Source organism: Cyanistes caeruleus, chromosome 3, assembly GCF_971803275.1.
Source record: "Cyanistes caeruleus chromosome 3, bCyaCae1.hap1.1, whole genome shotgun sequence".
In the NCBI taxonomy this organism is placed as follows: domain Eukaryota; kingdom Metazoa; phylum Chordata; class Aves; order Passeriformes; family Paridae; genus Cyanistes; species Cyanistes caeruleus.
The window spans coordinates 60,787,501-60,811,262 of record NC_141703.1 but is presented as its reverse complement, the minus strand read 5'-3'; the positions used below and the strand labels follow the sequence as shown (position 1 = coordinate 60,811,262).

Below are 23,762 nucleotides of genomic sequence, written 5' to 3'. Positions count from 1 at the left end.
TTTAATAATCTACTCCAGTTGGGTGATTTAAGCATCAATTTATAAAACCTACACCATTACTCCTACTCTAATATGTGGCAGCATAACTACGCTGCAGGTGTTTCTCTCCAAGCTGCCCTGAGTACCCCTCATGGTCGATATGGCAGTAATAAAGTGCATTTCATGTTAGTGTAAATTTGTGGTATAAAGACTGGGAAATGAGATTTAGGTGCACAGTTAGAAATTTAAAACAGATGCTTTAATTCTGCTACAATTTATTAGGAAATATTAATATGATTCAGTTTCACAGCATGTGTGAATATAAACCCTCAAGAGATTTAATTAGGTGTACTTTATCATAAATTGCATTCCCATAGACATATGCTGCTCCTGCTTCCTGCTGATAATAACAAAGACCAGTTGACACTTAAGAGCACATCTGAAATGTGGTTTTCTGACGACATTAGGTACAGTAAGAGAATAAAAACAGAGCTCAATGTATCAGTGGTTTTCCCAGTTGCTTTACCATACTGACTTAGAAGGCAGTTTATTTTATACAGTACAAATTAACCTCATGAAGTTCTATATTTTGTCAATCTACAAGATGTATCTTTTGCTTCTGATACCATAAACATGGCATATGAAAAAATTCTGTTTGCTGTACCCATAATGTGCTTCATGAGAGCCTACAAAAACATTCTCTTGTTTTGAAAATCATAGTTTTGACTAATTAACCTCTTATTAACCGAGTCTTTCCTTCCTGCACTTCAGAGATTTCTTAATGCTCTCAGCATTTTGATCATAGTTTCATACTTTCAGGATGTAGTACTTATTCCTTGAATTTTACTTCAGAGTAAGAGTACTTAGTTTTCATGGACTTCACTGAAAAGTTCTTTGTCAACATGAGCCACCACCTACAGAATAATTAAAATTATTTTGATTTTTCTAAGCAGTTCCCAAAGTCAAAACAGAAGCCAGTATCTAAGCTGAAATTAGAATTCAAAATACAGAAATTATTTGAAATGCAATTTGAAAATTATATACAGGTGGTTTGGTTTGTGTTTTTTTAATTTTAGTTTGAAATGTATTATATAAATATACATCTAAAGCATAATTCTCTCTCAGATATTATCATTTAACATCTTCAGGTATGCATCCACATATTGGTGTTAATTTCCACGTAGTCTGCTATTTTTACCACATATTTTTCTACTCCCGCCTACACTCACATACAGTGAAATTTCTCTTTCAAGATGACTTCACAATTCAGAATATATCCCAGAATGCAGGGATTTTCTTCTCTTTTTTCACAAAAACAAATCTGGCTATGGATATTTTTGTGCTCCTGTATCTCCTGTCTGTTTTCCAGTTAGAAAAAAAAAATGGAGTCGAGTATGATAGAGATAATATTCAACCTTGTAAAATGTTTTGAACACAGGGCTTTCTTTAACCTCAGAAACAGCTATAGTTAAAACTGCTGGAGAGCTAGGATCTTTTCAGACATGACACAGGAACTTTCAAAAACAAGCTTAGCAGACAGAATGTGTGTCTCAGTACTTCTAGGCCAAATTAAACACCTTTTTAAAAAATCTGAACCATTCTGAAAGTGATTTTTTTCACCTCCTTTTGGTTTTAGATCTGAAGTGGTTGCACTATTACAGGCATCATGGTCTAAGGGCTAACAAGTGCCTGAGTTCATGGGAAGATAAGGTCTCATGTTAAGCTATTTTTTTACACTTAGATTCGTCAACTTAAAGGTATTGTCACGTTCCTGACTAACTCTACCCTGAGTTAACACTGTTCTGAAGTCAACCACTTCTGAAGAAGGACAGAAGCCTGAGTATCTCAACTGTCTGCAGACTGGAATCATTAAGTCAAGAACCTTATGTCATAAACAAAAAGGAACCCCGTAAAATCCCCAAATTTCCCATTCCTATTGTTGGGAATGCAGCACAAAGCCTCAGAAGTGAATAAAACCAAGAGCAGAAGTAACAGAGGAAAGCTCTTTGGTGAGCTGTTTCTTTGTTTAATTCATTACTATTTCTTCTTTATCTTCCTCTTTGGCAGGGTCTCAGCACTCAAGAACACACACATAATCTGAGGGAACAGCAGGGCAGTAATTCAAATTTATATTACAAGCTACAGGGTATAGTTCCTCCTGATTTTGCCACTATCATTAAGAAAGGGGTTAGTCAGATATTTCTGAGAAAATATGGACCTGTTCAAAGACCTAACATAAAGATTTCATTGCCATTAACTTTGGTTAGGACCCAGTCTGTTCACATTTTTCTCAGTTACTGTTTCAGTGTGTCCAAGACCTGCAAGACAGTGCTGTACCTGTTAGTTTCTGGCAGGTATTTTTGGAATTGCAGAATTAATTCTCAGAACTGTCTGTCAGGATGGACTAATACATTGATAAGGTGGGAGGTTTGGCATTTGGAAAATCAAACATAAAGTTATCAATAAAATGCACTGTATGAGTTGAGCACAGATTTAAATTTCTTTTATTTTAAAACTGCTGCTGAAAATAACACCTGGATAAACCTGCAACTTCACCTTAGTCAGAAAGGGCCACCCTAAACTTCTACCAGCAAGTATTTGAGTGCTTGACAACGCCAGAAGCATCCAGCTCACATAAAATTTGAGTGAGAAAAGTACCCTGGATGAGGGAAGGGAAGGTAGAGGATAAAAGAAGACACAGAGAGTGACCAACTGAAAAAAAAAATCAGCCTGTCCTCCAAAACACCCCAAATCTCATCAGTCTGATGCTACAGGTTTCACTATTGTACTTCTTCACCTTTTAAACCTAAGTTCTGGAGTGCACACACAGCGGTTTCTAAACTGTTCAGAGATGGCTCAACTTGAAATGGTTTTAGATAGCTTATGGTACACACTAGTAGAGACAACAGATCCCAAAGAAAAGAAAATTAAATAACTTTGATAGGGCAGGTAACATATATCAATACCTACCAACAGGATATGTTTGAATATCAATAGGATATTAATTCAGGCATGCAGAATCACTTTTAGTGCAGAACATTATCAGCCTTGAGGGTTGTCAGCAACTCAGGTGAAGATGAGAATATTTTAAAAATAATTTCCATTTAGTGGCTTTGCTATATTAATTACACTCTGTTGGAAACTTTAATTTCAAGTAGCAGTATATAATCTCTCTAAGTTTCACTACTTTATGCTACACCTTGCTTTCAATTTGTGGCTTGCAAGCACCTTTAACAGGAGAAGCTAACAGCCCTCAAGTGATGCACTATCCATTTTAACTCTGGGTTTGAACATTTCAGTCTTCTTGTGAGGCACTGAGAAAGCACAGAGCAGTCACCTGGAACATGGTACTCCAAGGTAAAACAGATCTTTACAACTCCTGTGCGAGAGGCTTTCTGGGCTGTGAGCCCACACTGCCAGCTCATGTCCAATTTTTCACCTGCCAATATTCTCAAGTCCTTCTCCACCAGACTGCTCCCAATCACCTTGTTTGCACTTATACTGGGGACTGAGACCGTGCGTGCTATCATACATTTATGTGCTCTACAGAAGACATACTACAGAAAAAACTTATACAAAATTGCAAACTAAAGTAACACTGACCCTAAATCTTAATGATCACCGGTAGTTGTCACAAAGGTGCCTCAGTTCCAGCTTTCTGCCAGGACCAGCAGGGAAAGATCTAAGCAGCAGAGTCCATAAGCACTCTTCATGCTTTCCTCTTGGGGTCATCACAACATTCAAGGTACAAGGTTAGCTCAGAAAAAACTCATTTCAGTCTCAGGTATGGATAAAGCCCTACAAGAGTTTCACTGTACTATTCAACAAATATACAGCCAGGTTTGAGTTGTAATACTCTTCCTATTAGCACAGAGGCATTTGTGTTGAGTCCTCACAGTGGCAGTGGCTTAGTGTACAGTACAATATTTTCACTGAAGTATCACAGATACCAAAATGACAATTACTAAAAGCCCAGCAAATCTACTGACTGCAAACAAAGGAGGCAACAGTCTAGGAAAAGCATCATAGCAGACTTCAGGAATGGTGCAATTACTGTATACAAGGTTCAGTTAAAAAATGTATTTCATTAAAAAGCACAAAGCAACTTGCAAATTTCAAACTCAATGTAGACTTGAAAGGAAGGAATACATTCAGGATTTACACATCACTCGAACTGACATTTAAGTCATATTATGTTGATAAAATACCATTTCAAAGAGAAACCACCTCATTCTCTCACAGTCATGTCAGTCTTGCAAGGATAACTGAATTAAAATAGCAGCATATGTTTTCCTTAAGGCCATAAGCAGATATATCTGTATTTAAATGAAGCCATGAAAAGAACAAAGAATTTGCAAGCCATTGTTTTTATATGAAATTGTTAAATTTGTGCAAGCACATGAATGGACATAAGAAATATTTCAGACAGTGGCCCTTTGTATTAATTTCTGCTGCTTTCAAGCTATGGGAAGTAACAGTCTGTAGAAAAGCTTTTGTGAAAAATATTACTGAAAATGATTTGCACTTGATTTGAAGTGTAAATAAGCCTCCTATGACCTTAAAGTTCCTTCACAGTATTTGCAGCTTAAGTATAATTTGTTGGCCTTTGATACTGGCAATCCCATTTTTTCTATCCAGATGATTCAAGAGAAAAATAAGTGATTTTAAGTAGACTAGATGAGTGAATTTCAAAGAATTTTACATTATATCTCTTGCTTAAAGCAAAATAAAGCAATTTACTGTTCTTTTCCATTTTATGCATTAATTTGAATTCAAGTCCTAAGCCTTTTTAAAAACATCCCAGACTCAAGCATTAGCAGGTGGCTGCACAACATCCTCTCTTTTGGAAAACATTCCAGGATTGTGACTGAGTACTAACTGATTGTTGCCTCAGTATCTTGTATTAGTATCTGAAGCATTTAGAGAATGAAAGTCTTCCATAAAATGCAATGCTGTGATTAATTTCCAAAGTTGGCATCTTTTCCACCCACAGAGCCTTTGAGGAGCACAGGAGGTGCCTCCACTGCTTTCCCCCACAGTGTAGCTGGTCCTATGACACTCAAGGGCTTAAGCTCCCACTGGAATTTTGCCATGCCTCCAGGAATTAAATCACCTACAAATCACAGGGAAACCCAGTTTGATAAGCACTAGAGTCCTACAGACAGACATTCCTTCAAAAAAGAACCAGAAACAGAATGGACGGTTTGTTATCTATAAATTTCCTTGAAGCTGGTGACATCCCAAGTAACAGGTGCTATTTGGAGGGACACATGTGCACCCTGCCACCTTTCAGACTATTGTTTCAGTGCCTTCCTGTAGCTTCATATATTTCAGGAATGTTTTGATAAGCCAGGAAATCAATACATCAGCAACAGAACTTTCCACCTGATGATTCTAATCTTTGATTCTGCACCAGGTAATTTTTAGTACTCAACGATATCACAGAATTTTTGGAGCTCCTTTGCAGCAGGGAACTATTGGACAATGCCTGTCTACTGATCTGTTACAAAGTCTAAATATCAGCAGTATGGTGTGAACAAAGTGGCTTAAAAAGAGTAGATGTGGTATGGTGTTGACATTTTACATATTGTGAAAATTTGCATTTGTCAGGCTGGTAGCTGCCAAAGCAGTTTTGGAGAACCCAAAACACTGGCAGTACTTAACATGACCACAGCACTTGGAATGGTGGCCAGTAAGATCTGTGAGCATTGGTGAGCTCTGCAACAGAGGAAATGCTGACACCGATGAAGAAATGAGCTTTTTTATTTACATCAGTAACACTATATCAGTCATGGTACTTAAAACTGAACTCTCACATTTTCACCCACTTTCATATTACAGATGGAAAAGAGGATGAAAATGAATGTGCTACTCTGGGAAGAGGAAGGATGTTCGTACATACTGAACAAGTCCCTCACTGAAATCTGGAAAGCACCTTAACCGCAGAGACATTTTGTAATTTTTGTTGCCCTGGTAAACAGTAAGGTTAAAAGATCTCCAGCATTGTACAACACCAAGGACTCTGGTTGCATGAGAAAGAATCAATGCCACTTACATGAAGGTTTACCAGAAGTATAAATATCCAGAACTTTCGGTGCTGAGCACTGGTAGTGAGTGAAGCTTTTTTCCAGTCTGAGGAAGCTGGCTACGACTGAAGTCTGAACATACTCCAGGGTGACTATTTTTAGCCTCACTGCTTTCAGCAGATAGAAAGGAAATGGATGCTATTTTGCTAATTACCATAAAGGCAAACTAGATATGTTCTTAAGTGCAGGGCCGCTGTTTCATGAACTTTCTGTCAAAAAAAAACAAACCCAGGACAATGAGAACTCTCCAATTACAACTATTGATTTCCTTCCCCAAGGTATAAGGAAAAATTCATGGAGTGTTAGCCATAAACTCTTCTAAAATATGCATCCCAAAGCAGCTCTCTTCTTTCTGAAAATGACCTTCATGCTAGGCTTCTATCAACAATATACCTTTCTAAAAAGGCACAGAACACATTCACTATGCTCTGTATTTAGAAGCTATTTCAGTTCCAGAGAAATGCAGAGGAATCTGGACATAATCCTGGGCAACCAGCTCTAGGTGGCCCTAATTGAGCAGGGGTGTTTGGACCAGATGACTTCCAGAGGTTTCTTCCCACCTCAACAATTCTGTGATTCTGTGACTCTCACCTGGAAATGATGATATTTAAAAAAAAGAAAGAAGACAAATTTCATGCCAGGCTGTAATGAAGCCATTTGAAGGTAAAACAAAAGGAGAATAGTAAGGCAACCAGCAAAGCCCAATTTTTTTATCCTCTGTCTCCAGGCATTTACAAAAGAAAGAAGGAAAATGAGATCCAGTCATCAGATCAACAGTCTCTCCCAAAATTTAAGAAAGTATCAGTTCCCATAACCAACATAATTCTATTATTCTATTCTATTCAAAAAAAAGAAAGGAATGTCTTATGCCTCTTCCCCTCTCCCCACCAACAACCCTCTCAGATTAGCCCATATACATTTGGCTGCTAGAAGCTGAAGACAACAGTGGGGTAAAAAGAACATATTCTGCATCCATCTGCAGATTTAAGAGAAATACGATAAAATACCTGCTGCATTACCAACAGTAGGCTATGCCTTATTTATTAGCATCATTATAATGCCTGGAAGCAGCGATCAAAATGACAACCTTTTTCACATCACTGAACAAAAAAGCATGGTAATATAAAAGACCTATTAAAATCCAGCCTCAGAACACCACTTGTAAGAACAACAAAAAATGGCAGACAAAATGAAAAGGACAAGAGACGGTGAAAAGAGTCTAAGATCACAAAATATATATATATAGCAAACAAACAAAAGCAACACTCCTGACCTCTGCAATGGAGAATAATGACTTCTCTGTGCTGCTGAGCTCATCTCACTTAAACCTTGTTTTTCTTACTTGCTTCTCTCCACTACTCTGTTACTAAAATGTGAAAAAAATGTATCAAAAATGGACACAGATACTGAAGTACTAGTGTGCCTGTTACTTTGCACTCCAATTGTTCACAATTAGTGTTATTTGCTTGATTTGTTAAAAACTGGCGGGTGTCCAGGAACAAATGAATAATATAAAATACATAACAGTACAGCATAAGCTGTATGAACATGATTAACATTAATTTTCTACAAACTACACATAACTCCTCAGGAAAAACTGTGAATTGGACATACTCTAGCATATAAAAAGAAAATTATTTTTTGTACTTGGTGAGTAACTCAAAACATCCCAGGAATGTGTTTCTGTACTATGCTGAATCTTGCTTCAAGCCAGAGAAACGGATCTTAAATACTTGAAAAATCAAGGTCGCATTGACTGACAGGCAGATGCAATCTCAGCCCTGCATAAAAATGGCTTCTCACCTCAAACAAACTGAGCAGCATTTGTGCAGCACGCCAGCCTTTGCGGAAAATGCACAAATGTATTCATACATACATATTTTGGAAAGGAATTCATAGCCAAGCATATCTACAAGAATATATAAGTGGCATGGTGGTCAAATGACTCATTTTCTTCTGCTAGTAGGAAGTATTTGTGGGGGGGAAAAAAAGGAAAAAAACCAAAACAACCCAAATTAAAAAAAAACAAAACAAAAAAAAACCCCAAACCCCTGGCATAATGCTCATTTTCAGCAATATTCTGAACTGTCAGTCAGTCAGTACTTTAGGAAAGGTGAGCAACTCATCTGCACTAATTTAATATTACTTGCTTGACCTAGAACACCAAGCTTCAGGACTTCTAGAGGCCTCCACTATGTGGTTGTAAAGAAATGTGACTTTTCAAATGTGGAAGTTCATTAATTATTCTACAATATTTAACAACCCATTACTTCTAAAAGTCTATTATGCACGTTTCTTCCAGCAGCTTTTTCTAAGGACTTTCGTTATATTTTCTGTAGAAAACTCTTATAAGAAAAAGCAAGAAGATACAAAGAATTCTTGCAGCCTTGTTACAAGCTGTCATACTGGCAATCACTATTTTCACTAGTGACACTTCAAGGTGTATTTTAAAACTACTTAAGAGAGCTATAGGGATTACAGCCTTGTTGCACTGTTAAACGTTGGCTCTTCTAGGCTTTGGTAATCCTAGGACATCTTCTTATTCTTCGCTTGGGGTAAGGTTTCTGAGACCTCAGTAATTCAGATTAGGTACAGTCAAATCAGAGTATTCCAAAAGCCATTGGGAAAGGTGAGCAGCATTTCAGCATCACATTTGATGAATGAAACAAGGGTACTGAACTAATCCTTTTTTGCCTGCCACCCTCCATGGCTGCAGAAGTGCTAACCAATACTTCACACAATTCATCAACTGCTTGAGCTGCACCTCCCTTGTGCCTTCAAAACCTCCTCTGAGAACTGCGAGCCTGGTGCCCAGCCACCCCAGTGAAGAGGACCTGAGCAGCCCTGGAGACTTTTCTGTAACTACTCAACTTGACAATGTCAATCTGAATTGGAGCATTGCAGAAGTCACTCTCAGAGATTTTTTTTCTTCTTAACTTTATCTTAAAATGAAATATACAAGATACTGATGTGCTCCACATACTTTTGAAAATGTTTTTTTTTTCTGTGAGGAAATGGAGAAGAGAAATGGGAAAGAGGGTCTGAGAAAGTATTGGGGAAGAAGAGAGTTTGCTATGATCAGAGGGATAAAGAGAATGGATGTGAGGACCAGTGCAAGGATGGAAACAGGTAATGTGGCAGAAAAGAATCTGAGATGGCTACAACTGGTGCAATGATATTTAAAATACTGAAAGAAGGCAAATTTCATGCCATGCTGTAATGAAGCCATTTGAAGGTAAAACAAAAGGAGAACAGTAAGACAACCAGCAAAGCCTTATTTTTTTATCCTCTGTCTCCAGGTATTTACAAAAGAAAGAAGGAAGCTGAGATCCAGTAATCAGATCAATAGCCTCTCCCAAAATTTAAGAAAGTATAAATTCCCATAACCAATATAATTCATATGCCAGAAAGTGTATAAAAGAAAAAAAAGAAGAAAGGAATCTTTATGCCTCTTTTTTTCCCCCCTGCACAACCCCAGCTCTCCATTTTCCCTCTTTTGTGAATAGCAAACACCCCTTAAGAGTATCAAAATCATCTTCTCATCTTCTCTCAAGTCATCTGGAGTATCAAAATCTTCTTCTCATATTCTCTCAAGTCATCTGGAGTATCAAAATCTTCTTCTCATCTTCTCTCAAGTCATCTGGAGCCTGAAGGGATCCTGAATGTCTGAGGAACTCCTCTCTTCCTGTGCCCTATGTTTCCCAGCGCAGACAAGCTGCTTGGAAAATCTCCCTCTTTGGGAGGGTCATTAATCCAAGGTGGTTAAACATTGGGATCATGAAATTAAAATCTCTTAAGCCTCAGAAAGACAAAATTAAGGTACAGATAATGCATCTTCATGGTGGAAAGTTGACTACAGTAAGAAAATAGTTGAGTTCACGTGGGACTGGCTAGAGAGGATGTGAAGCCTGCCTAAGGCAGCGTGACAGAAGGGAAAGGCAGTCTGGAATACATGGATGGTGGGATGGTGCGGGCACAAGCCTGGTGCAAATACAGAGTGTGCTGCACAGTGAGCCATGTGTGTGATCCCACCTGTGACACACACACACACTGCTACCACAGTTCACATGTGCCCCCACTGTCTGACAGGCTCCATGGGGCAAGAAGGCAACTATCATAGAGTAGTGTAGGCACAGTATTTTCTTTGACACTGCACAGCAAAGCTGTCTGCAGTTAGAAATGGTCTGCCTACTTTTTTCCCTACACAGTCCAAATATTTTTAAATGGGATCATGAGATCCACTCCCACAAGACAGAAACCATGACGGGTGCTTGGAAACCACATTTTTTCCAGCTAGCCTCAATAACTGCAAATGTAAACTAAATCATTAAGGTGCTATGAAGACGAAATACACTGCTAATAAAAATCTTGTGGGAAGTTCAATAGCACAAAACTTTACTAGCGCAGGATAGTGGGATTTTCGAGGCATTTGTCCCTCTTCTAGAATGGAAAGGAAAACTGAAAAAATTTAAATAAATATACCCACTACAAACCTGAAAAATGGAATACCAAGTCATACAACCTCCGTTTTACCTTAGTGAGGGAGCAGTTATCCCTAGACACACATTTGTGCCTTGTATTCAACATGTTGCAAACATCAGTCATCTCCATCCTTTCTGTAATCAAATCAAAAGCTGGAAGAAAAAGCACTCCTGACTAGTACATTTGGTAATGCTTTCACTCACACATGTCATCAGTTTCTGGAGTTTCCTCATCCATCCTTAAACCCACACGTCACACTTATGTCCCACTTAAATGCTGGCAAGCCCATCACAAGCCCATCAACTCATCCTCACACTGAAACTCTACAGAGCAGCAAGGAAACCAATGCCACGCCATGCATCCATCAGCTGATCTCCTTGACCCAGATGCACACGGCAAAATAGGATCCGTACCTGCATTTAATACCAGGAAGTATATAATCCTTTTTGGTTATAGCCAGCTCTCAGAAAAAAAAAAAGATTACAGATTTTGAGAGTGTGCAGCTTCATTTTCTAGATCTTAAACATTTGAAGCAACTGCATTTATCTTTTAATTTTATTTCTTCCCCAACTCAACTTAGTATTATAACACTCAAAGCCTACACAATAGACTTATTGTTTTATCAATATTATAAATTCCATCTTTGAAGAGTCTCTCATACAAAGCACAACAGTAAATAGAAAAATGAAAAAAATGGTTTAATGTAACACAGTTCTCTATGTTCTGTATGTGTTTTTTCTTTAATGCTGTCACCTTTTTTTATATACAGACTGTAGCATGTTGAGGGTGGGAGAGCATAAAGGGAGTGAAAAGTTAGATCCTACTACTCAAATACCAGATACAGTATTTGGATATAAACCAATTCCTTCTGAGGCTGTGACTGCTAGATGTGCTAAATCTCATGCTGATTCTCAACAGATCAGACTATTTTTTTTTAACTTCTTGGTAGAAGGCAAAAAATCTTTAACAACATGGAAACTTAGAAAGTAGGAATAAGCAGCCTGACAATTTTTCTAGAGGAAGGAAAAAACAACAGTACCATTGTTTTCACCTGTCAGTGTTTTCAGAGACAAAAATCTGCTTTTGTACTTCTGTTGCTCCTATAGGAGTAAAACATGACAAAACTGAAGACCAGGAGGGGCTGCATTCATGCATGCATGACAGAAAGTAGAATGCTGAAAAATTCAAAGTTTGGGTAATACTTAATTAAAGCTATCAGTTCTCTCTCAGTCTCCTGGGGCCTTACCAGAAGAAGCTTATCTGATCAACTATGTACAAAATGCAAGAAAAGCACTTGGATCAGGAAACCTGTGATTAGAACAATTATGAAGCAAATACATCTTACAGTCTATATTCATGTATATTTAAAACTGCCAGATTGAAATGAGTCCTTTTCTATAATATTCTAGTTGCTTCATACTCCATTTCCTACTGACGACAAAAGCCATGACAGCAATCACAGAACTCCATCTGAAATGAAGTAGTTCACTATACAGGAACAAGCTTATGGTACTAATTTGCCAACAGCTAGAACATAAAATGTCAAAACTGAATGAACTCACTGAGGAAATACTGGAGCAATTTAGGTGACAGAGAAGGTTAATAAAATACAAGATACTGAAAATATATATGATACACAGAAATCAGATCAGGCATTGGTGAAAAACATCACAGCATTTTCTGTGTTTCTTTTTACAATTCTGAAAGCAGTCATGGACAATTCTCTTCCTGAAATTTCCTGCTTTGAGTTTCTCTATTTACAACAAACTCACAGTACAAAAAGGTGATTTAATGAAAAGTCACATGCTTAAAATACATAAAGATGCACTTAATGTCAGGCACAATGCAATCCAAAATCTGATTACTAGAGAACATCATCAAGTTAATTACCCATAAGATATATGAATCACATGGTAAATTCTAGAGGTATTAGCTTTAATTTTCAGAAGTCGCTAAATGATCCTGTTAAATGTGTGTGTTGTGATTTCCATGTCAAGTCTAGTATTTTCAGTAACTACCTTTCCTAAGAAGCATGCCAGTTTAGGTACAGCACTTCTCCAGAAACTCTTTCCTATTTTGGACATTTTAAATATCTTTTCAGAAATCCTTTTTGTCTAGCATGGCACAGTGTAAAGTGAAATTAAACTTGGGTGATCCACAGAAACCCACACTCAAGAAGTGCATCCCAAGCAGAACAATGTAATTCCTTAAGTCCTCAGGAAATTCAGCTTCAATCACATTTGAATACAGTCATATGTTCAGATATGAAACGGTACATGTGCTCTAGTAAGAAATTTGCTTATGATGGGATGCAGAAGTCTGCATCATCCCAGACAAATACAGTGGGAGACATCATACATCATACCAGACAAAACCAGAGGGAGACAAAACTCCCACAGTAGCCTCCATTCCCTCCCAGTAAATCAACTCCAAAAGCAAGATCAGTTCTGATTCTGTGTAAATCTGGTGTAAGACCATGATAATACTGAAATCATCCTTCCCTAGTAAGGCAATAATAAAAGCACCAAAGTCAGATATCACATATCATTTGTCATGAAGGACTCCTACCTTTTCAGCTTCATATAATTTTCACTAGCTGCAGGTCTGCATTCGGCACGTTGCACCACTATTCCTTCCAGGGCAAGTTTATCTAGAATGAAAAGAAAACAAAGTAAAACTGGATGTTAAAATAAGATCCACCAAGATGGTCAACATTTGAACTACTTTTTACTAATTAAGAATTTACTAAATATAACATAATTCTAAGTTCTCAAATCAAGTTCTAAAATCTCTGTTATTTAGACACCAAAGAAATAAGCAGGAAAAGCATATTTACATAGCTGGTATAGCCTACACTTCCTTGTTTTCTCTTCAGGTGTTTTACATATTAAGAATGAATCACAGAGATCAAATTTTGAATAAGAGATTGCAACTCCTTTCTCTAGATGTTGCACCCAGATTATTATCTAGGAAGTTTTCTGTAAATGGGCAATTAATACAATCAGTGACAATAAAAAAATAATCTACAAAGAGAACCTGATAATCAAAGTATCCAAAATTAGTGGAAGATAAAACAAAAGCTAATTTTATTCTTATTCTCAGGAAAAAGAGTACCACATTTTCTCTTGTTATAATTTTTTTTAAAAGTACACTAAAGGAACACAGTGCAAAAAAGTAATAATACAACATATGATAACAGTCAGGGAAAAGACACAAAAGCTTTCAGTTAGCAATCTAGGACACCACATACTTGTATTTAGGTAACACTCCTCTGTATATTCACCTCTGTGACACAGTCACTTTGTTACCTTTTGCCTAAAGCAACAATAACTAACAGAGTACCAGCCTACACCATAAAGGTAGGTAAACCCAAAGATTAAGAGCAACTTAATGCAGAAATGAAGAGAGAAGTGATGGTGGGCAAACTTCTTCACTTTACTATGATGTTCTAGCACATATTGTGTGTATGTGAGAGGACCACATGTCAATTTATCCATCTGTTTTGGGCACAGCCAGTGAAATATGTGTTAAACAAACACCTCTGGATCAGCCTTGCATTAAAAGAAAGGATGAGTTTTAAAGGCTTGGTTAGCTCTCAGAATTAAAATGTCCCTCCAAGGGCACTACACTGTCACTGTTACCTTCTGCTGGCAATGTCACGCAAGATGACAAAATACTGATGCCCAAGTAACCCAACGCACTCTGAGACACCTGTGGGTTTCCTATCACCTTATAGACTGAAATATTACTACATCTGTTATCCCTGAATAATGCCAGAAGCAATTGCATAGATATCATGTATTTTAAAATGATTTAAACAAAAATTTCTTGGATTGATTCCAACTAAACCTTTGATAGCAGCAAGAATGCCATATTTTTTCAGATAGGTTTGAATGAAACAGAGAAAATTTGTTTTAAAATACTTGTGATTTTGTGGATTCCCTGGTTAATGGTCAGAAGAGACAACTTGGCTAATTTGCCTGACTTCCTATGTCTCACGAACAGAAAAATTTTATGGTCTTTCCTCTTTACAGAACCTAGTAACTTATTTGTGGATAAAGTGGTACTAATATTACTGCTTAATTTCTAATAAGAATTTGACTTCAGCTTCTAGCAGTTGGTTCTTCTTATGACTTTCTATACTACAGCAAAGAGCTTTTCAGTACCTGGTGTTTTCTCCCTTTGAAAGTACTTATAAACTGTAATCAAGCAGCTTCTCAATCATCTTTTCAATAAATGAACCAATTTAAGCTCATGCATTATCTCATCACAAGACATTTTTGCCATACTTAAATTAGTCTTGGGTTTCTTATTTGCATCTTGTTCAATGTCGAAATGACGTTTTTGACTTTTGCGGTTAAGTCCAGACAAAATGTTCCAATCACTTCCTGTACAAGGCTGTGCATGCTCTCCCAAAAACCGCCTTGCAGCTAAGCTTGTCTGCTGTCTAAGAACACTACCAGTGCAAAAGCCAAGGCTTATGTCCCACTTTCCCTGGACCCTCTTAGAGATTTCAACACAACCTCAGAGTCTAGCAGAATACACAAACACGCACACAAACCTCCGGACGCAAGACTTCAGTGAGGGAACACAGTTTTTATTTCTTCTGCAACCTAATTAGACCTCATTCACCAAATTCAAGTTCAGAGACTTGGGTCAGTCTTCAACTGTTGCAGGACCAGAGATGCAATGAAAAGATATCCAAAATGCTACACATCTGCCTTGATGTTTCCATAGTCACATCAGCCTAGAAGGTTATGGATGAATTAGGCATTAAAGTGGTAGTTCCCTGTTAAAAACACCTACTCAAAGCAGACAGTACAAAATAAATAAATAAGTCTGAAAGACTAGCTAAGATAAGTACTGAGAAGGGAAAATAAGACATTTTCCCAAGAGTCTCATGCTCTCAGTTGCCCATCTTGTGTTGGCAGGTACAAAGTACCCTCTTTGGTGCAGCTCCAGACAGGCTCCTCCAGAGAATCCATGAGTTCATCATTAGCTGCCAAATGCATGCTCACCCTGACCTCCCTGCCTGAGTGCCCTGGTGCCAATTCATAAAGCAATTTCAATTATTGTCTCAATGAGATGATAGATATGCTGGGGAGATACAGTTTCAACTTGGAATCCTGCTGACAATCATTATCAAAGAACAGAATACAGAAGAAACATTTAAGCCAATGTTAATAGGCAGGAGAGAAATTTACTGGAATTGTGCAGTAGATGGTCTGATAGGGGTTGGATTGTTGTAGTTTTTATAGAGAGAGATGGACTGGCTTGGAGATTTTAATGTATTACTCTTCTAGTCTGACTGCACTCAGCTTTGATTTCCAGCCACTGTCTTGCTGCTAAGCTGAAGAGCCTGTTAGGAAAGCATTTCTGCCCATCCAACTACTTATGTAGTCTCCACCTTCATCTAGCCTAATAAAAATAAAATCAAGGTTTTCTTGAACCTTCCATTATGCCAATTCTTCAGCTTCTTAATCGTTCTTATTGGCCTGAGAAAGTCCAGTTCATATATGTTTCTCCTGAGATACTGTCTCTCACAGGCAGACTTGCTAGCACGCGGGTCAGGTTCTGGAGCTTACCAACTCCTCTGCCTTGTGAGCAGCGCCAAGGGAAAAAGGAGACAACCACTCACTGCCCCACCAGCAGGATCAGGGATAGAATCAGAAAGGTAAAAGCTGGAAAACGCATGGGCTGGGACAAAGACAGGGCCATATCACATATAACAGTTCCTCAGGAAGACAAGTGCCATCACTCCAGATGTCCCCCACCTTCCCCCTCTTAATACACTGTGCATGATGTCACACGGTCTGGAACATTTGGTCAGTTTGGGTCACCTCTCCTGGCTGTGTCTCCTCCCAACCTCCCATGCACCCCTAACTTCCTCACCGGTGTGTCAGTACAAAAAGCAGAAAAGGCCTTGGCTCTGTGTAATCCCTGCTCAGCAATAACAAAAACATCTCTGTATTTTCAACCCTGTGTTCAGCACAAATCCAAAACAGAGCCTCATACCAGCCGCTGTGAAGAAAATTAACTCTACCCCAGCCAAAAGCAGCATACCAACATCCAAGTCAGAAGCCCTGGTAAGCTCACACTGCTCACTTAACCTTCCCAGCTGCACGTGTTGCATGTTTTGCACGTGTTGGCTGGAGAAGGAACAGTCCTTTCCTTCACTAGACCTCAGCTCTACTCTTACAGACTAAAGGCATTTTGTGGCACCTCTCTTGCCTCAAAGCTGGTGCCCTTCTCAGACATCCTTCCCTGGTAGTTATGCAACTACGGAACAGGATTCTTCAGGTCTTGACTTAGCATTCCCTTACTAAGGCATCCAGGGATACATTCTATGTTTGTTTTACTGACCACTGTACAGAACAATGACCTCATGCTCAGCTGTCAATGATGTATTATACATAGTTCAGAGCCTCTGCCCTAACTCTCCTGCAAACGTAAGTACTGCAAGCTCTGTCTACAGTGTATTCCTGGGCATATAAACTCTGTATTTGGTGATAATGAAACATTATCCAAACCAGCTATCCAAATGGTTCTGCATCAGCAATGTATTGCCTTACTAACTGTATTCTCATGTGTATCATCTCCAAAACCATCAGCAACTACCTCCTTGATCACTCACTGGAAAAAAATTGGACCATGAACCAAGTCACAGCAACATATGAGTGACAACTTTCCGCTTCACATTTGCCAGTTTGAAGCCTGCAGGTTAAGCTCTGTCTAGCTAAATGATAGGGAAACTAAGGTGGTATATATTCTACTACAAAATGACAAATGAAACATACTGAAGGATTTAACAGAAAAAAGCATCACCAGCTTTTCTGAACAAATTCTAATTAAAAAAAAAAGGGCAAAACAAATTTGCACCACCCATTTTCTCTCCATCCACATTGATTGGTATTATATTACCCTCCCTTAATTTTTAACTGATTGATTTCCAAGCCGGATATTTTATAATTTTTCATACAGAACCTTTTCATATTTAAATACCTGGCTCATCCAATTCATCTTTCAGATATTGGCACCACATTTGCTTTTCCAGTCTTGTAGAATTGCAGTGCTCAAAAATTATTAAAAATATCAACAGCAACTTTGACAGTTTCTTAGACAGCCCTTTAGAAACCCTTGAATGCAAATTTTTCAGACTTGCTGATTTGAAAAACTTTTATTTTAATTACGATGTAGAGCTTGGCTTCAATAGCTTTTAATCAGCATCTGGAGATATTATTGAAATGAGAATTTCTATGCTACCAACACTGTGAGACAGGAACTATTGAGTGATCTAATTGTCCAACAACCTGGCCAATTTTCTGTATTATGACATTAAATGACTAGCAAACTGCCTCAATAACCCTAACAGATTGCATTAGCATGGCTTCTTAACACACTTCTAAATTTCTCTCCCTCTTTGTAGCTGAGAATTTTCCTCATGTTCTTTTGTACTCTAATAAAAATATCTAGCTGTTTTCTGTAACCAGGTTGTTTTCACTGACAGCAGACTGTCGGTAAAGCTGATGTTCTTTGGATAGGCAAGTAAGCTGAACCACTGGTAAAGCATCAACTTTTCCAGAGTGTGTTCCAGTCCTGAACTCTCAGCTCTATGGCATGCTCATGACCAGGAGTTTCAGGAAGAGGGTGGAAGGTGAGTGGGAGTGAGGTTATTTTCCAAAAGGAAACATGTAGGGCAGAAGGAGGGGTAGATGCCTAGCCCCCTCCTCCTATGTTTTGTTTTTCTGTGTAGCTGCTAGACACCAGCACTGAATTTTCACTGTCTCCAGGACAGCTTGTCTGATTGAGAATCTGAAAATCTCTGTGGATTGCCCTTCTGGTGCAACCCAAAGTGTAACTTGGGAAGGGAGTACTACACTATATCCACTCTCCTAAGTGTGCACAAGGGTGGTCGGTGTATTTTCTGACTTAATCTGAAACCAAAACAATGTCCTTTCAATTGCTGGATTCCAGCACTATTCAATGGCAATTCCACCACTTCAATGGCAATCCCAGCATACAGGTGACACTAATAATTTGTGAAGCAGCAGTCACTTCAGGATTGCTAACCCATATTGGCAAGCAGGACACTTCAGCTGGACAGGGCAGAGACAGTTCACGAGCAACATGGGAAAGCACCCAGCAGCACGTTACTCTTTTTCAATCCAAGTGAGAAGCAAGAAGATCTGGGATGCACTTGGCGTGTCTCAGCTATCACACACTGGTACACAACACAAAAGACTCCCAGAGCACAAAAATGGTCAAAGTCTCTAACTTGATCACAATAAATGCTTCCATATCTTGGCAAAATGAACTTTTGAATGTTCTGTCAGTGCATGGACAAAAGGACAGAAAAAGGAAATCCAGCATAGCTACACCTTCAAAAAAGAGTAAGTTATATGAAACCATCCCAAAAAAATTACATGCAGTACCATACTGTATGTATCACCAAGTGCACAGGAAGAATGAGAGCTTTTTGGGAAAGTCTTGTAGTATGGCACAGAAAGTGGAAAACTTTCGCCGAGAAATGCCAGGTTTTAATTTTGTGTTAGAGATGACTGTCAGCAGAAGTGAAATAAAGCTACATGGGTTTGTGGGGATGAAAATTTTACAGCAGCTCTAAATTTTTCAAGTCTCAAAGGTTTAAGTGTAAATATTCATGAACTCCACAGAGTATATTTTCCACACCAAATCCATTTTGAATATTTTATCATACAAACCACTAAAATGATTTTGCATGATCTTTCAAAGAATACTTACTCGTTCACTGAAGTGGAAAATATCAGCTGCAAGTATTAGAACATCGAGAAGATGATGAAAAGAGAACACACACTGTTCTGTAAATTCTGTCTATTAAAATGCAGACAGCTTAACTGGACATGGAAAATTTCTTATCTTTTATAAATCTCTTCTCTCCTAGGAAATCCCTACTCACTTGTACCAGTGGTTCCCAGCTCAGCTTCAAAATATTTCAAGTTCACTGTGTGAGATGAAAGCACCACCAATCATTCTCTTAAGGTTTAACAGACAATACCATGGTTCAATATTTTAGCTATGCACGATCTAAACACATTACATGAATTTTCCATCACTTGACAATAAAATACATTTGAATGGATGGCTCCTGTAATGGAAAAAAAAAAAAACTTACTTGAAACTAATTTGCATTTTCATTTTCTCAATTACTAATTCAGTAACTTGAACTTGAATAACTTAGTAATCAGTGAAAGGAGTAAATCTTGAAAAAAAGTCCAAATGTTTAAAAATTATAAACTGATTGAAATCTCTTTGACTGAAGTTATGTTAAACATATCCATGGCATCAAAGAGTTAAAAATAAAACCATTACCAATTCCTGGTAAATCAAACCTAATTAATAATACCTGCTTAATATATCACAGGCAGTAGCAGAAAAATTTAGCATATCAGTGCTAGGGATAGGATACCCTGGCAAGGAGAAGAATGAGAGAAAAACATTTATTTCCACTAGTCAGTTACCAAATAATAAAATATTATAGTGATTACTCTGTGGTATCAATAAACAACCTTACAGACAGTGAGATCAGTAGGAATAAGATACTTAGAGCAGAAGGATTTTCAGAAAAATAATCTGCCTTTCCACTGCTAGTCAGACAAAGCAGGCTACATCTACCTGTAAAGTGACAAATACATCTCTCCAGGTCTAACCCAAGGAAAGCCTTTGCTCCCACCCGTGCTGGGGAATGCATGCAGTGGCTCCCATCTGTCCACTCCCCAAGGAAACACCCATAGAGATGTGTGGAGAGCTTTTCCTTTCCTTCTCCAAACTGCAAATGTTTAAAGGGGAAATCTTTTTCTAAGACCCAGCTGGGAGGCTTAAAGTACAGGAGAGAAGATATTCCAGTGTGCTGTGCCGATGTTTCTGCCTCTCTCTACCCCAGTGTTGCTAAGCTATGGTGTTATGTGATGTTCAAAGCTATCTGTAAGCACACAAGCCCTTTGTTCCACAGGGCAGCTGAGTTTTTCTATCGAGAAAGAACAAACTGATGCTAGACAGTCTTGGTAACTTAAAAGCCATCAATATAAATGGTAAATCCTCCCTGTAAGACTGTTTTTGTCTATGGCACACAGGAAAGCAAAAAGCAAAACCTAATCAGGCTGCTGTTCTTGTGGTGAGGATAGTCCCTTTGACTGCAAATAAAAGCTTTTGCCACAAACTTAAAAGAGTTAGACCAACAAGTCCTTAGCACCACTTCCAGAGTATCTTCTGTGGAAACATCTTACTGCTTGCACATGTACCTGATAAATGAGTGACATGCGTGTGCACATTCCACAGATGACACCCCCCCTATACAAACAGGGACACCTTTTGTTTCTGTGTTGTCCTGTTGTATGCATCAGGTACTGTAATCAGTACTAAAAAACAATGTGAAAAAATAGGCTTTGTGAAAATAAAAATCCTTGAAACAAACAAAAATGAAGCTGTTTAACACCATAAAATGTGATTTGACCAGATGACACTACAAATACATCTTCGAATATCAAAAATAAGTTGCCATTTAGTATATCAGTATGTATTTCTGTGCAGAACTCCTTAAGCTATGCAAACTACTTAAAGGAAAGAAACAAAACAAACAGTTGTTAAACACTTCTTCCCTTACACAGTTAAATGCAAATTCTCTCTTACAGTCATATTCCTGCTATCTCCCTGCACACACAGCTGATACGCCACCTACTGCAAACCCAAGCTGACAGTCGGAGCAATGCGAGCAGCATTTCCATTCCAACATCGAGCTGGAGCTGAATAGAGGTGCTTTTTAACAAGAAGCATCCTCTCTGCAAGCTGACAAGAGCAAAGCAGGATAGCTGTATTGCTGTCCTAGCTTCAATAATGGAGAGAAAAGCAAGCAGGAGAGAAAACGAATGCGAAGAAAAAAACAGCAACTCTGAAAGCTCCGAGCTAGACAAGGACTATAAAACGTCTCTGATTACTCTGAATGTCGGTGGTTATCTATACATCACACAAAAACAGACACTAACCAAGTATCCAGATTCTTTTCTGGAGGGGATCATAAATGGAAGAATAATGTGCCCATTTGATGCAGATGGTCATTATTTCATAGACAGAGATGGACTCCTTTTCAGACACATCCTCAACTTCCTACGGAACGGAGAACTTCTTCTACCAGAGGGGTTTCGAGAAAATCAACTTTTGGCACAAGAAGCTGAATTTTTCCAGCTTAAGGTACTCTCAGAGGCAGTGAAATCAAGGTGGGAGAAGGAACAGCTAGCATCTCGAGAGACTACTTTCCTGGAAATAACTGACAGCCACGACCGTTCACAAGGACTTAGAATCTTTTGTAATGCTCCTGAATTCATTGCAAAAATAAAATCCAGAATTGTACTGGTATCCAAAAGCAGGCTGGATGGATTTCCAGAGGAGTTCTCAGTATCTTCAAATATCATTCAATTCAAGTACTTCATAAAGTCTGAAAACGGTACACGATTGGTACTGAAGGAGGACAACACCTTTGTCTGCACCCTGGAAACTCTTAAATTTGAGGCTATAATGACAGCTTTAAAATGTGGATTTAGACTGCTGACCAGTCTGGATTGTTCAAGAGGGTCGATTGTTCACAGTGATGCACTGCATTTTATCAAGTAATCACAAAGGCAAAGGAAACGAGCACGCAGCCAGTAAACCTCCTTGAGCTGCAGCCTCCTGGCATCACAAATAATGCATCTAACTAGCCCTGTACCACAGAGCTCAGCTGCTAATCAACCGATGTGAGCTAATGGTATGTAAATCTCATAATGACATCTATCTCTGGCTTACTTAAGCTGAATGAAAATTTTTTGCCTGAATTTAACAAGAATTATCTGCTAACATTGTAAACACAGATGGAATGCTTTATGCTCTTTGTAATATGTTTTCTCAATGCTGTCTTTCAACCAGAGAGTCTAGCTGAATTTTTGTGTACCTGTGTGATGAACGTGCATATACCTAACTGCCCTGCTGAACAGCAGTGAGAGTATTTTCATATAATAAGCAGGCTTAAAGTATGTTTTGCTTATAACAAATTCAGAATGGATTTTAACTGGAATAAATGATTTTGACTGTTCGTTACTGTTTATGGTAATCTATTGTACTGAATTTACAAAAAACAAGATTGCAAGAGAGTTTAAAATAACCAACTTAAAAATTAAGTTAAATGGTTTCTCGACTCACTTCACCCCAAATTTATACCGTATTGCTACACTAATAGCAATTGCCAGAAACACATAAGCCAACAAAATAATGCTGGGGGAGATTAATTTTATTTTAGGAATTGGGTCCAATCTGAATGTTAAATTTTCTAATCATACATACATCTCAAATAGGTAACAAAAGTATTTGACACAAAGTTTAGCATAACAGGTTTCCAGTTATGACATCCTACAATGCCACAATCAGTACTTCCTAGCAATCATTTGTGCTCGTAAGGACAGGCAATGAACAGAGCCCTTGCTTTGCACAGTGGCTTACTAATGCAATGAGTACTATCAGTTCTGAACAGACCACCTGCTGGCATTAAAGACAATTTACTCTAAGTAATGGAATAAATACCTCCATTCTCCTCATCTCCACTATTTATCAAATATTTTAATTTATATTTTAAACAAAGTTTTAACAGTTTCTATAGAACAACAGTAACTGATTTAAATACAAGTATTACAAACCAGCCACTTCACAAAAGCAAACTGAAAAATCATCACAAAAGGCAAGAAGAAGCAGCACTAACCCTGAGCTTTGTTTGTCATTGAAACCAATCATCATTCACAGCTCACCCAAAATTCAAGTAAAATGCTTATAAAGAAGAAAACCAACTAAGTAGTTCTCCCAAAACATAGAATTTGTACAGGAAATAAATAATGTCAACAAAAGGCCGTACAACCCATACTAGAAGTGACAGACAAGGAAAACAGCTAACACAAGACAGGCTGAGAACAGTTGTGGTTCGGACTTTAGGGGAAACAAATCAATCCTTAGTATCAAGGCTGAGAATACAAATGCAAGGTCCACTTATCCCTCAACATGAAACTCTCTTTTCACTTTTAACATCCAACAGGTGTTGTTAAGTAGGTCCCTTGCTAGAGATGAATTAATACAGCGATGCTATGCCTCCAGACCAGGCAGCAGTGACTGAAACATATTCCAATACAATTTTATCAAATGGGGGAATTCAATCTCTCCAGA

General features: G+C 38.2%; 2 protein-coding genes across 4 annotated transcripts in view; one reads left to right on the top strand and one right to left on the bottom strand.

The window, feature by feature from the left end:
• The window catches only part of GTF2F2 (general transcription factor IIF subunit 2), an 84,821-nt gene that overhangs the window by 34,864 nt on the left and 26,195 nt on the right, over nt 1-23,762 (bottom strand). For all 3 annotated transcript variants that reach the window (XR_015284596.1, XR_015284597.1, XM_086881248.1), the window contains exon 6: nt 13,116-13,197. Coding sequence is in view for 1 of the 3 variants with exons in the window: in XM_086881248.1 (XP_086737374.1) it covers nt 13,116-13,197 (82 nt within the window). In the remaining 2 variants the exon portion in view is untranslated. The remainder of the gene's footprint in view (nt 1-13,115; nt 13,198-23,762) is intronic.
• KCTD4 (potassium channel tetramerization domain containing 4) lies at nt 21,324-22,647 on the top strand. The gene has a single exon (XM_023937877.2). The coding sequence runs from the start codon at nt 21,417-21,419 to the stop codon at nt 22,188-22,190; it is 774 nt and encodes a 257-aa protein (XP_023793645.1). The 5' UTR covers nt 21,324-21,416; the 3' UTR covers nt 22,191-22,647.

Bases quoted from the DNA above. Each gene is read 5' to 3' on its own strand.
- KCTD4 (XM_023937877.2), top strand. From the start codon at position 21,417: ATGGAGAGAAAAGCAAGCAGGAGAGAAAACGAATGCGAAGAAAAAAAC.